This window comes from Bos indicus, chromosome 16, assembly GCF_029378745.1.
Source record: "Bos indicus isolate NIAB-ARS_2022 breed Sahiwal x Tharparkar chromosome 16, NIAB-ARS_B.indTharparkar_mat_pri_1.0, whole genome shotgun sequence".
NCBI lineage: Eukaryota > Metazoa > Chordata > Mammalia > Artiodactyla > Bovidae > Bos > Bos indicus.
Genome location: NC_091775.1, coordinates 60,653,227 through 60,667,108, shown reverse-complemented (window position 1 = coordinate 60,667,108; position 13,882 = coordinate 60,653,227). Strand labels below are relative to the sequence as shown.

The 13,882-nt window shown below is 37.4% G+C and overlaps 1 protein-coding gene across 10 annotated transcripts in view; it reads right to left on the bottom strand.

The window, feature by feature from the left end:
- Window positions 1-13,882, bottom strand: part of RASAL2 (RAS protein activator like 2) — a 397,112-nt gene that overhangs the window by 30,947 nt on the left and 352,283 nt on the right. For all 10 annotated transcript variants that reach the window (XM_070768498.1, XM_070768499.1, XM_070768500.1 and 7 more), the window contains 4 exons: window positions 11,122-11,275; window positions 9,264-9,362; window positions 8,166-8,720; window positions 5,861-6,005 (listed from right to left, as the gene is read on the bottom strand). In XM_070768498.1, coding sequence (XP_070624599.1) covers window positions 5,861-6,005; window positions 8,166-8,720; window positions 9,264-9,362; window positions 11,122-11,275 — 953 coding nt within the window. The remainder of the gene's footprint in view (window positions 1-5,860; window positions 6,006-8,165; window positions 8,721-9,263; window positions 9,363-11,121; window positions 11,276-13,882) is intronic.

Genomic DNA, 13,882 nt, shown 5'->3' with positions numbered 1-13,882 from the left:
TAACGGGGATAGTAATTCCACATAGCACACAGCACAGCATCTCTGTATATAATTTGGATGTTTTTCCAAATAAATTTAGTTTAGATGCCCTGTTCATACATCTTATCCTTTGTAGAGATATGCCCAGTATTTCCTGAAAGAGCAAATCTTTACCTAATCTGTTTATCCTCCTTTATGAACCATACCTTGTATCTGTTCTGTTCTATGCTTCATGCTATTTTGTGCTTACTTGTTCACACACTCATCTCATCTTCAGGATGAATACCACTGAAGATCAGGGACTGGGTTCTATTCAAGTTCAAATCCCAAGCCTATCAAGTAGCTTCCAAAGCATTGCTGCTGCTGCTGCTAAGTCGCTTCAGTCGTGCCCGACTCTGTGCGACCCCATAGACGGCAGCCCACCAGGCTCCTCCATCCCTGGGTTTCTCCAGGCAAGAACGCTGGAGTGGGTTGCCATTTCCTTCTCCAATACATGAAAGTAAAAAGTGAAAGTGAAGTTGCTCAGTCGTGTCCGACTTCGCAACCCCATGGACTGCAGCCTACCAGGCTCCTCCGTCCATGGGATTTTCCAGGCAAGAGTACTGGCGTGGGTCGCCATTGCTTTCTCCCCCAAAGCATTGCAGGAACTCAAAAAATAGTTGTCAGAAATGGTAGTATGGTTTTCTTTTTTTTTTTTAATACATCTTTATGAAAAAGGAGTAGATCTTTCAAAGCTCCTTCCAAATCTGTTCATAGTAACTGAAGTTCAGGCTAGTTACTAATAGATATCATGGAAGTGAACAGTAATTTCTACAAAAAAATTAAGAAGTAGAAGCAATAACAAAGAGTATTTTCTATCAAAATGGCTAGTACTAAGGTAAAGGAAAGATTAAAAAAAAATAGCTGTGATAGAGGATGGGAAGTGGTTATTTGGAAGTAAAATGCTTGGAGGACAGGAATTTAAATGATGCACAGAAAAGAAAGTGATGCAGAGAACAATTAAAGGCTCTGGAACCAGACAGATCTAGGGTCAAATCCTGGACCCATCACTTAGCCAACTGTGGGGGGCCTGAAAAGTCACTTAACTGGTCTGAGTTTCGGGTGCCTTATTTGGAAAATAGTGTTAAGAACTCCAACCTGCTGGAGCTATGGTGAGGAATAGGGCATGAAAAGAAAAGTGTCTAATATGGTGCCTGGGTACTTAGTAGGGGCCCCCACAGTAAGTGTTATGTACATACTTTGTAGTTTTAAAATAACTTTTCATCAAGTAAAAAAAACCAAAGTTAGTAAAATAACTTTTCATCAAGTGAAAAAAACCAAAGGCTTTCAAATTGTTTACCAACTCTCACAAGATTTCTACTGAACACATTCTCAGTGTCACCTAGGCTCTGTGCGCCCACAGATTTCACCTCATTTTAAAGAGTACCAGAATTTAAAACTAAGTCATCAATGTCAAATACTTGATGTAAAGATCAATCCGCCTCTAAATTTATATCATTAATATTCGGCTTAATGAGTTGTACCTATTCTGGGGGAAATAATACTAACTTGTGAATTCTGAGAGTATTTTTCTCTTTTCCTTCAAAAAAAGAACCAAATAAATAACTCAAGGGTCTGGAAGCAAATTGACTGTCTAAAGTTTTTTTCTTTTACCTGATTATAATTAAAATCCTCCGAAATTGAGAAAACTCTTTTCACTTTTGAAACTATAACCTATGTGTCTGATAATGTGGCAAGTACCACACTGAAAAGTGAACTTTTATAGATCTGCACCTAGAGGCTGTTTTGCTTGCTTGCTTGCTAAGTCGCTTCAGTCGTGTCCGACTCTGTGCGACCCCATAGACGGCAGTCCACCAGGCTCCCCCGTCCCTGGGATTCTCCAGGCAAGAACACTGGAGTGGGTTGCCATTTCCCTCTCCAATGCATGAAACTGAAAAGTGAAAGTGAAGTCGCTCAGTCGTGTCCGACTCTAGCGACCCCATGGACTGCAGCCTACCAGGCTCCTCCATCCATGGGATTTTCTAGGCAAAAGTACTGGAGTGGGGTGCCATTAGCTGATTACAAATTATTGAGACAGATTTAATCCTTTCATATCTGCTCTCTGGCCTTGCTGGGGGCCAGCGGGGGTGGGGGGGAGCAGAGACATTACTTTGCCAACAAAGGTCCATCTAGTCAAGGCTATGGTTTTTCCAGTAGCCATGTATGGATGTGAGAGTTGGACTGTGAAGAAAGCTGAGAGCCAAAGAATTGATGCTTTTGAACTGTGGTGTTGGAGAAGACTCTTGAGAGTCCCTTGGACTGCAAGGAGATCCAACCAGTCTATTCTAAAGGAGATCAGCCCTGGGTGTTCTTTGGAAGGAATGATGCTGAAGCTGAAACTCCAATACTTTGGCCACCTCATGTGAAGACTCATCGGAAAAGACTGATGATGGGAGGGATTGGGGGCAGGAGGAGAAGGGGACGACAGAGGATGAGATGGCTGGATGGGATCACCGACTCGATGGACTTGAGTTTGCGTGAACTCCGGGAGTTCGTGATGGACAGGGAGGCCTGGAGTGCTGTGATTCATGGGGTTGCAAAGAGTCAGACACGACTGAGAGACTGAACTGAACTGACAATGTTCTATAATGTTTCATTATCTCATTACTTTCTAGCACCCAAATTTCATGTGTAGAAATAAGCCAATAGGTATGGATATATTATTGTTAAAAGGAAATTTGCCTCCGCCGTCAATGGTGGGAATCAGGCCATGTTAGAGCCCTTTCTGTATGTCACAGAAGATGGTATTTCCTGTGTGTCACAGGACATCAACACGAAATCTGATTTCAATTAGAAAAGTAAAAGGGGTTAATGGATGAAAGATTTAAGTCTAATTGAGGCAGAGTCTATGCTATCAACATTAATGCTTTTAATCAAGATAAATGAAGACTGGCTAAAAAGCAGGCAGATATTCTTTAATTTGATTGGCAACTTTTAACTCAGTTTTCTCTAAGCATTCTTCAGGCAGTCTGCAAATAACATCTATTTTTTTTTTTGCCCAAACTGTATGAAATACAGTAAAACTTGAATTATTCAGAGTGCTCAGCTGTACTTATTAATGTGATTTTTTGGTTTTACTAAGACTTCACTGTGAAGTTTTTTTATTTAAAACTTACCATGAAGTCTTATTTAATTTTATGATTAGAGGCTCCTGCTGTAGCAAGTACAGTATCCTATGATGAAAAAAACAATCTTTCTAAGGGAACTGAAAATTTTGCACTTCTTCAGGGTTACTTTTGGAAAATCACTTATTACTATTTTGAACTATACAAAATAAGTCTTAATTTATACTGGTGCTAAGATGTATTCTGTAAATTGTTTTCAAAACAGAATTTGTCATAAAAAAATAAAATACAGGAGAAAAATTAGATACCAAGAATCTAGGATTAAAAGGCTAACTAGAAATATGGAGAGTTAGATGGGGAGAAGACAGCAGCATCTGTCCTGAAGAAGCTTACTAATTAATTTTGCTTGTGTCTTGGAAGCAGCACCCATTTTCACCACCCTGGCCCTTGCTCTTGGGTTACAAAAATGATAACAGAGATCTTTGTGGGGTTACGTGAATTTCTTCCCCTGCTCACTGAATTTTCATATCTCAATGAGCCAATCAGATATTTAATTATTAACTGTTCTATCAAAGGACTTGTCTCTCCTTTTCACTTCAGGAATTATTTCATTTGGAAATCCTGGTTAGTACATTGAATGGTGGAATATGAATATTTGATTTTTAAGCAGTAGATGGTCAACAAATATCTACCTCTTTATCTCTCCAGAATAGAGAATACTGTTTGAGATGCATCATTATTGGTTTTTATAAGGTGGTGCAAATCATTAAAGCAAATTATGATATATAATTCATGATATGACTGTAATAAGTTTTTTATATGACACTGATTCTGTACCTTTCCTAAAGTCAATGAAAGTCCATTTTCGCCATTCTTCTAAATTCCCATTAGATCTTAAACTAAAGCATATGGCTTAAAAAAAAAATGAAGATAGGAAGCAGGAGAAGAAAAAATTTACTTCTCTAGAGTAGGAATTAACTGCTACTACAGTGAGCCCAGCACTCACAGTCCAACACAGTGTCTACCTGCTGTTCCTCAAGCAGTCATTCACTTTTTACGTCCTGTGACCTGGCTCCTGAGAACAATCCCAGGCATCACTAATGAGCGAAATCAACAGCCATGTTTTTCTTTGACTCTTTACCTTCCTTAATCTCTGACTCTCTTAATGCTTTTTTCCTCTTGGTGTCTAAGACTCTTCCTTCTTCTTTTTTTTTTCGCACAGGCATGCACATTTCCTCTATCTCCGATCTCTTCTCACATTCCTCTGCTTCTTTCTACACTGTAAGCCAGGAACACTGTCAGATCTGTCTTTGGCCCTATTCTCTTTCTCCTGTAATCTGGTAGTTTCATTGATTCCTTCCACATGGGTAACAGTCCTAAACTTCCACCAGCCAGCTAGACAGAAGTCTTGGGATGTCCTGCCTAGAACCCCTGGGACTTCCCACTTGAACTTCAAGTTAAATACAGTGAAGTGAAAATATCATTTCTCATTCTTTCGAGAGTACTACTTTTATGTTCTCTTTCTGTTAAGAATCTCATCATCAAAAAAAAAAAAAAGAATCTCATCATCTTTCTTGTCACTCACAAAGGCCCCAAATTCACTGTAATATTTGACCTCCTCCCCTACCACACCCTGCCCCATTCCCACAAATGGAAGAGTTGCCAAGTCCTATTACCTCACTGGGGATTACCTCATTCAGTCTTATTTCTTGCCTTCAACACAACACCTGTCTACTCTTGACAGTCACATGTGACTATTGAGCACTTGAAATGTGGCTACTGCAACTGACCATGCAATAAATGTAGATAAAATACACATAATTTCAAAAAGCATGAAAAAAGTAAAGTATTTTGTTTATAATTCTTATATTGATGATATAATAAATAATATTTGGATATACTGGTTTGAATAAAATGTTATTGGAATTAAATTTACCTGTTTCTCTTGCCCCTTTTTTATACTGTGACTACTAGAAAATATAAATTACATGTGACTCACATTAAGTTCCTTTAGGACAATGCTGTTCTACATTCTGTGTGAAGGACTGGGGACATAAAGATAATGACAATGTTCTTTAAGGAACTCATGTCTGCTTTATCATAATGTACAATGAAGTGCCAAGGACAGTGCCTTACTCTAGTGGTAACACCTGAAGTTTATGACCAAACATGGAGCTGTAAGTGGGTGACCCAGTCAGTAAGAACTACTGATTGGAGAAAACTTAGTTGTCATGACAAAGTCTGTAGGTCTTGAAGGCAGAAACTGGGAGTTGTGGGAACTGGCAGGACTTTCTCCGTTGCTGATGCATGATAACAAATGCTAACACTTTCAAAACTTAGGTTATGTATTTATTGGGTTAGCCAAAAAGTCTGTTGTAGTTTTTCCATAAGATGGTATGGAAAAACCCAAATGAACCTTTTGCCAACCCAATATATCATGATGTAAATACCCAAGACTTCAGAGGAAACAGATCAACTAGATGTAACATCTCATTACTAACATCACTGTATGTCTCAGAATGTCAGGAACTTGAGGGCATGGGGGTACTGCCTGTGCTCATGAGCTTTCTCATGGTACATGGTATAAGAAACAGATCTTCTATTCCTCCCCTGGTGAGTATTGTCGACACTTCCTACAATTGAAACTCCAATTTTAACACTTTAATCAGTTGGAACTAAATAACGTTCAGAATTTGAGTTCCAGTTGGTTGTTTCATGAGGGTGAAATAACCTAAAAATCAAAAGGGAAAGAATAGAGATATTTTTCTTCTCCATACCCAGTGCATCGTGAAGATACTGTTGTCCCACCAACTTGAGGTATTCCTCAATGGATTTGGTGGCAATGGTGTTCTCTCTGAAGATCAAGACATCATGTTCTCCACAACGATCCACCTCAGACATCACCAAGTCCGTCAGAAAATCCTGGTAGAATAATGTTCAATCAGGCAGAAAGCAACTGAATGTGAATAAATACTACACGTTAGGACAGACTGATGCAATGTCAGACATCCTGGGAATGCTGCTTTAAAACTAAACCTACCAGATTCATTTGAAGGGAAAAGGTCAGTCAGGATAAAATTTGAAGTGTTACCAAGTTAAAAATTCCTTCAAAGGTTTTCCACTGCACTTAGGATAAAGACTATACTCCTGCACGTGGCCTGCAAGCTTCTAACGCACAGCGCACAGCGCTGTCTGTTCACCACAGAGGTTTTTGCAAATGCTGTTCACAGTTCTGCTTCACTCCCACCCTTGCTCCGCCTCCATTTCTATGGCATTAATTCCCCGGATCCTTTGGATTTTAGTTTGGCCTCGTTTCCTCAGTGAAGCCTTGTCTGACCAACACTGCCTCTGAACTCCATTAGTCAGGACCCCTTGATCCACATTCTTGAGGCACCATGTATCTTTTTATAAATCTGCACTTCTCACTGTAATCACACATTTCTGTAATTATTTTACTAATATCTGTTTTTCCCAGAGACTGTGAGCCCCATGAGACCAAAGACAGTGTCTATTTTTGTTCACCTCTATATTTCAGCATTTAACAGTTTCTGACACATATTAGGTGTTCAATATAAAATAGTTACAAATTGGTCCATAGTATCAACTTGAAATTTCTTAAACATATAAACTCATTTTCTACATGAATTATGTATGTATATATCTCCAGCCATCCATTTATCCATCCATCTACTCATCCATAGTGAAGGAAGGCACAAGGAGAAATGAAGCCCTTAAGAAATAGCTGCTTCGTTTCTCAGCAGTCTTAAGGAACTTAATTTAAAATTCAGTGTTCATTATTCAATTTGAAATCTGATAATGTCATATATTTTGAATATTATATATGCATTGGATATTTCAAAGTCTCCAAAATAAAAAACAGAGGGAATATGCTGCTTTACTTTTATTTTAAAATGAAGCATTTCAATATTAATGGGGTTCACTCTGGGATTTTTTTTCATCAGTGTGAGAGCTGTAGACTTAGGAATCACTACTAAAACTCCTATGCTAAGGGACAGGAAGAAACCTGGGGGTGATGGTAACACTCTGTATCTTGATTGCTGTGGTTTCCATGGGTACATAAAGTGTCAAAACTCATTGAATTTTCCCCTTTAAATGGATTTGGTTTATAATATGTAAATTGTACCTCAATAAAGTTGTTAACAAACCCTACATATATCCTTGAACCTCAAGCAAGTGAAGAACAAAAAGAACATATCCATACAATTTCAAAGATGAGACTCAAAATTTCAATGATTTTTAACACCAGAAAGCTCAAAATTATCATTAATAAATTCAACCACCAAAATGACGATCAATAGGAAGGCAATTAAATAAGGAACTAAATATTGAATATATTGATATATTCTGATATGTATCAAGAAATCTTAAAAACACTTCATTGTTCGGTTCTAAATAAATTATTCTAGCTGTGAACTCCTCTAGATCTAAAATACAATTTTACCGTGATCAATTTGCATATAATATAATGCAGTCTTTAGCCTGGTTAAGTGAACATGCCTCGCAGGGGTGATGATTACCACACTTCAGGCTGATCAGCGACTCTATCAATTGTTTAGTGTTCTTCATACAATTGGTATATTTCTCTATCTTTCTAGATTTTTACTTCTATCCAGGATGAACTGAGGTAAGGCTATCATGAGACAGCTAACAATAACATCCCTTGGTATTTTAGTTCTAAATTCAGACATTAATCTCATGAAGACTCTTGCTAGTGACCAACCTGATTCAGGAATACTTCCTTCTGTGACTAGCTGATATATATAGTCATCAGTCAATCTTAATTTAAAATATAGTGCGGAATAAAACAATCATACAACACACTTTGGAACTAAAGAGAAATAATCTTGCACACACTGGGATTATTACACCAGTCCTACCATTTATTTTGTTCGGTGATAAAGAGCGAGCGGTGCTATCTATATTTTGTGCAAATAAACTTTAAATAAATACTTGTTAGACTCTTCATTTTACTTCTTTAATTTTATAATCTCCACTTTTTCTGAATCTAAGAACCAATAATAGGTTTCCTTTCTGGGCAATGCAACCCCCCTTTCTACTTACCTTGGCCCTTCCAGTGCTTTGAAGAATGTGCACCAAGGCACAGGCTAGCTCTTCTTTATTTCTCACACTGATTACTGGTTCAAGAACAGAACATAACATGGTATAGTTGCTGGTGACAAATTCTGCAAACTCTTTGTATTGCTCCATAGGCAGAATGGTGATGGTTTGGAAACGCGACTTAATCCGAATAGAAGGTCCTCCTGTCTTTCCTTTGTTGGGTGTAGGTGTGCTCACTGGGTACCACTTTTCTACAAACTGGCGACCAGTCACACTGGCAGTGGGGATGTTGACCAGCCCTACATAATTATTCTTGTCTTTTTTCTTCTTTTTTTCCACATCTTTATAAATGTGAACTGTGATGCTATGAAGAGGTGGAAGGCTGTAGAACTCAAAATGTTCACCCCAGAAAATATTGTCTGCTTTGGTCTTGCTAGTTGTACGAGCAAAGAGGGTATCATCAAGGCACAGTTCACAGAAATATTTCTTTTTAGGGGCAAGGTCCTTGGCTTCAATAATCCATAAACGGAGAACATTTTCAGCTCGTCTACAATTGTCCTATAAAGAAGTAACAAAGCTGTGTTTGAGAGCCGAAATACCAGAAAGACATTTTCCTCTTAAAGTAAGTGATGCTATGTACTTCATTAAGGGCAGTCATAAAATAATGAAGGGGATTGCTATCTCATCATTCAAGATAACAGCAAGCTCTTAGAGAGCCACAACATTCTATTTCACTTGGGTTAAACATCCTGTAATGGAAATTCTCATATAGCCAGTCTTATGGCAACTGGATTAGCTTTCTGCAAATGAGATAGAGGTATGTAAGTAATTAAGAAATCTGTGTTCTAGTCCCATTTCTATTGTATATTGTACTCGGTTCTCACTTAGTCAAGTAATTTCTCTGAGTCCTCTTGTCCACACTGATAAAATCATGACCCTATCTGCAGTAAGATTATTTTGAGCACAAAATAATAAAACACGTGTTTGTGTTTAAAAGTTCTGTAAAATGTAAGGTATTATTAATATTACTGTATTTCCCTTCAATCAACTTACTGCTTAATAGAGTTATACAGTTTTTTGGACATTCAAAGCCACTCTTACCTTATTTGGTTGAACTGTCCTGCGCAGGTTTTCCATCCACTTATCTCTCTCTGAAGCAGAGTTACAACTGAAGCATTTACTTCCACTTAAGTAGGTAACCTTCAACATAAAGATTAGAGATAAGGAAAAGGAAACATAGGGCTTGGGAGCTCTATCTTCCTAGGGGTATCATTTAAGAGTTAGGGATATGCTGTGAACCCAAAATGATACGGTAACCAAAATGATATTTGCTGGCTTTGTGATATCTATGTGTGCGTCTACATTCACTTTTTGCTTTTTATCTACTTAGCATCTATACTTTTCTCCAGGTAAGGACAAAGGTCACTGAGAATTCAGCTTAGGAACCGAAAACTGGCCTACAGTTTAGAAAGAACAAAACTGAAAACCTCTAATTAAATTAATATTTTAAAAAATCACCTGCAAATAAATATCCTCAATTCTGAGTGAGTTAATAAAAAAATAATTAAAAAGGGAAGAAGATCTCTAACAGCTTATTTCTTGGGAATGCTTTCACATTATAATATTACAGAAGGCTACTACATGAAATTGAAAAGAGTTCGTAGTGTTGAATTAATTACTCTGGAACCCACTTCTCTTCTATTAGGCAACCAGTCAGTTGATTTCCAGTCATTAGGTTAGTTTGAATATTACTATCAATGTCCTTTAAAAATGAAGTATGTTGTCTCTGTCTAGTACCTACCACCTGTCTCAGCATACAATCTGCTGAACTAATTTCCACAAATATGGCAAACTTTAAGAGACTTTTATAAAAAAGAACACCAATAAATGACCTGTCCAAATTGCTACCGTGGCTCACACAGTAACTTACTCTCAGTTTATAACCTAGTGAATTAGATCAGACGTTACGTTCTGTCTAACATGGCAGCTACTAACAACAGGTGGTAGCGAGCACCTGAAAAACAACTAGTCCAAATGAGATGTGCGGGTAAGTGTAACACACATCGGATTTTGAAGACTTAGTTTTAAAAAAAGAAGGTGGAAAGTTGATAATTTTATTTTAGCTACATGTTGGAAGTGGTAACATTTGGGTTTAATAAAATTTAAAATCACACACATGGCTTTCACTGTATTTCTGTTGGATAGGGCAGGTCCCTAAGAACAGTTACCAGATATATCTTTCAACTTTTACAACATCTAACATAGGACTCATAATTAGTAATTTTGTAAGTCTGTGCTAATTAATTAAATCATAATGCTAACAAGTACACAGATGGTTTTGAAATTAAATTTGCAAATGGCCAATTGTATACATTAAGTTTGGGAGGGGAAAATTACCTTATAAAAAGTGATAATTTCCTGGTAAAGGGCAGTTTGTTCACTGAAGAAATTGGCACATGCAATGTGCCAGGAAGCTAGCTAAGTGCAGAGAAATTATAAAAATAAAGAAGACATGATCCCAGATCTTGAACCACTCAGGTTTTAGTTAGTATGGTTTTGGTATTTTTCCCTCAAAGAATCATTAAAATTGGGGACTTAGGTTTTCAGAAGAAAAATAGTAACGTACTGTGTGATATCTTTCTCAATAACAAAAGATTAAAATACTAACAATAATTTAGTATTAATCTTGTGATCTCTGCTGAGAATGTACTAAGAATTCATTTATTTTGAAAGCAGACAAAGCCAAAAGGAATGAGAAACCATCATTAATAACTTTAATTACCAACATAATTAGATTAGCAGATTTCTAATTTTTCCCCTGTAAGTAGGTAATTTTCAGTAACTGAAAACCAGTTAAAATGATCAAATCATCAATAATGCAGTAATGCAATCACAAGAATATTGGATAGAAAATCTCTTTGCTGTCTTACTACTCTTTGTTTTTCCTGGACTTTCCTACCTCAAAGCAGAAGTCTTGTCCAAGGATGCTGCTATGGAGTGGCTTTACCGACACAGGCTCCCCTCTACCGAGATCCAGACATTCCACGGCACTGCATGGGCTCAGCAAAGATTCATGAGAACGGGACTCTTTTAGTTTAGGCAGCCCACGAGACCTAAAAGTAGAAAAAGATATTTATGGTAGTGTAACTACTTGGCCAATAAGAAAATAAAGGTCAAATGCAATGGAGGTTTAACAACAAATGGATAAATGCCTGAAGAGAAAAATATATCTGTAATAATAATGATAGGATCATATTCATGGGACACATAGAAACCACATATATATTCATGTGTGTGTGCACACATACTTTCTTTTTTCAACAAAACACAATAATGTACTATAACATTACTAATCGCAAGGGAGCTGGAAGCTGCACCACAGACATTGTTTTTTATTCTCATTCCTGTGTTGGAGATGGAGAAATAGACACCATTCAAGGTAACCTTACGCATTTCTTTTTTATGCAAAGGTCTTATTTAAAGACAAATGGTTTCTTTTTTTTCCCCCATGCTATAGCTTTATCCTCTACTATCACTGACAAAGTAGTAGTGGCTATATCTTCACTGCTTTGGCAGAATAAACATACATATACATACTCAGAAACAAAGCCAAACTTTTCAGCACAAGACCCTGCTTTTCAAAAGGTCTGATTTTCAGCTCAATATGGAATTCTTTTCTGGCAAGCTTTTGTTTCTATTTATGCTTTATTGTACAAATATGAATGAACAGTAAAATGCCTTGAAGAAACTTCCCACCCTCCAGAGAAATGTTCAAACTCCCATCTAGAAGAAGAGATCTTTGTCAACACCATTCAGGGGTTCTGGTTCATTTTGTCCCCTACTTGGAATGTGGGGAATTGTGACTCTTGCCGCTACAGGAGCTAGTACTTCACTGCCTGAAGCCAAACAATATAAAACACAATATTCTTGAATCCAGAACGGGAGAGCTATGCAGTTTTACTCAGTAATTATAGTATTTATTGACTGAGACACTCAGAGTTAAATACATATATTTTAAGTAGAAGTACCTAGTAATAGAGATAAAAAGAAATGTCTTGTAGAAAGGTATTTGTTTTTGTAAAATGCATTAAATAAGCAGCTTCATTCATTTCCTTGAAATAACCATGTTAACATTAAAAGGAACTGAAATACTTAATGTCAGAGTAGCTTGCAGTTAAATTATAAAGTAATAAGATATAGGAAACTAGTACTCAAGGCTGCTCTTTCCCTTCTGGTTCCATTCCAACTCTGTTTAATCAAATTCCATACATACAGTAAAAAACATCCTAAGACTAGGATTTTAGTCCATTCTTCTTTCCATACACAGAACATGTGTTCTCATATTCAGTAGTTTTTTTAAGGTCAAAGAGTCAATAATTACATTTACCGTTGATAATACAAAGTCTGCACAAAACCCACCTAATGTTTTGTACATAAAAATAGAACAATTTAATAGCTCCACATTTATTTCCTTTTGTTCTAGTGGATAAAACAATGTCATGTTATATACTGTCAACATAGCATATCAACTATAAATAACTAAATGCAAAAACAAATTTTAAGGTAATTACCATACAACCTTTCCCAGTATGCTTCATGGGAAGCCTGGTTGAGGCAACAGGATACTATAACTGTTCCTAAATAAAATGAAACAACAATTCCAGCCCCTTTTTCCCAGGAGGAGTTGCCTGGAGAGGAGAATTCTCTCCCGCTCTGGGAGTAAGCCTCTCAACAGGAAAGATGAAGAAGGCATATTTAAATAAGACGTGCGACAAAAGCCTTACTTTTTTAAACTCTCTAGGAAAATATTCTAAGACATAATGTTATCTCAAATCAAATAAATGTCTACCTACGTGAAGCAACTGTACAGCCACCTTGGAGTGCACCCCCAAATCATAGCGCTGCCACATGTCACAGCACGGCAAGTCACTTCTGAACTACATCTCAGAAGACAACTCTGGTTAGAAGACAAGAACCAAGGGAAGATAGTTTCCCCTGCTGCCTGCAGTTACTGACAGCATCTTTGAATAAACGTTTTCCAGGTATGTAACTTCAGGTCTTCAATAGCAGCAGAACAGAAACACATGAAACGGAACACGAAGTCATCTTCTAAACCAGCTGCGGGACAGGCAATATTCTTCTTCTCTTCCTCAGGCTGCATCCAGCCCCTCAGGTAACATAAACAAGGTTCCTGGGCTCTAGGCTGGGCCTGTTGCCATGGTGCTACACCTATAAGGAGATTAGAGCCCAAGGCAGCAGGGAGAAGCCGCCAGTGTGAAGGACTCAAGGAGCATGCTCTGCAAATGTGACCATTTTAAGGCAGAAAGGAAGGAACAGTGAGGCCCCACCCATTCCCATGAACAATTTTGGAGTCAGAAGCTATAGGGAGAAAACTGAGGCAATTCTGGGGGTGAAGGAGAATCTGTTAACTCTGCCAGAGAACAAAGCAGTGATTTGTTTCTGGATAATCCCCAGCCCCCTACTAAAAGGTATTCCCCTTGTTCCACCTTGCAAGTATAATCTTTCTCTCACGTCCATTCTATTTCCTTTGCTGTCCTAGTTTAATGTTACTAGGTATTGTTTTTCATTAACTTACCTGAGTTAAATATTTTTTTTCTTTTTAGAGAGGGGGTGGATAAAACTCTTTATTCACTGTATTCATAATACTGAACAAATTTCATTTTGATACTCAGGCTTAATTTTCTAATACAGACATAAAC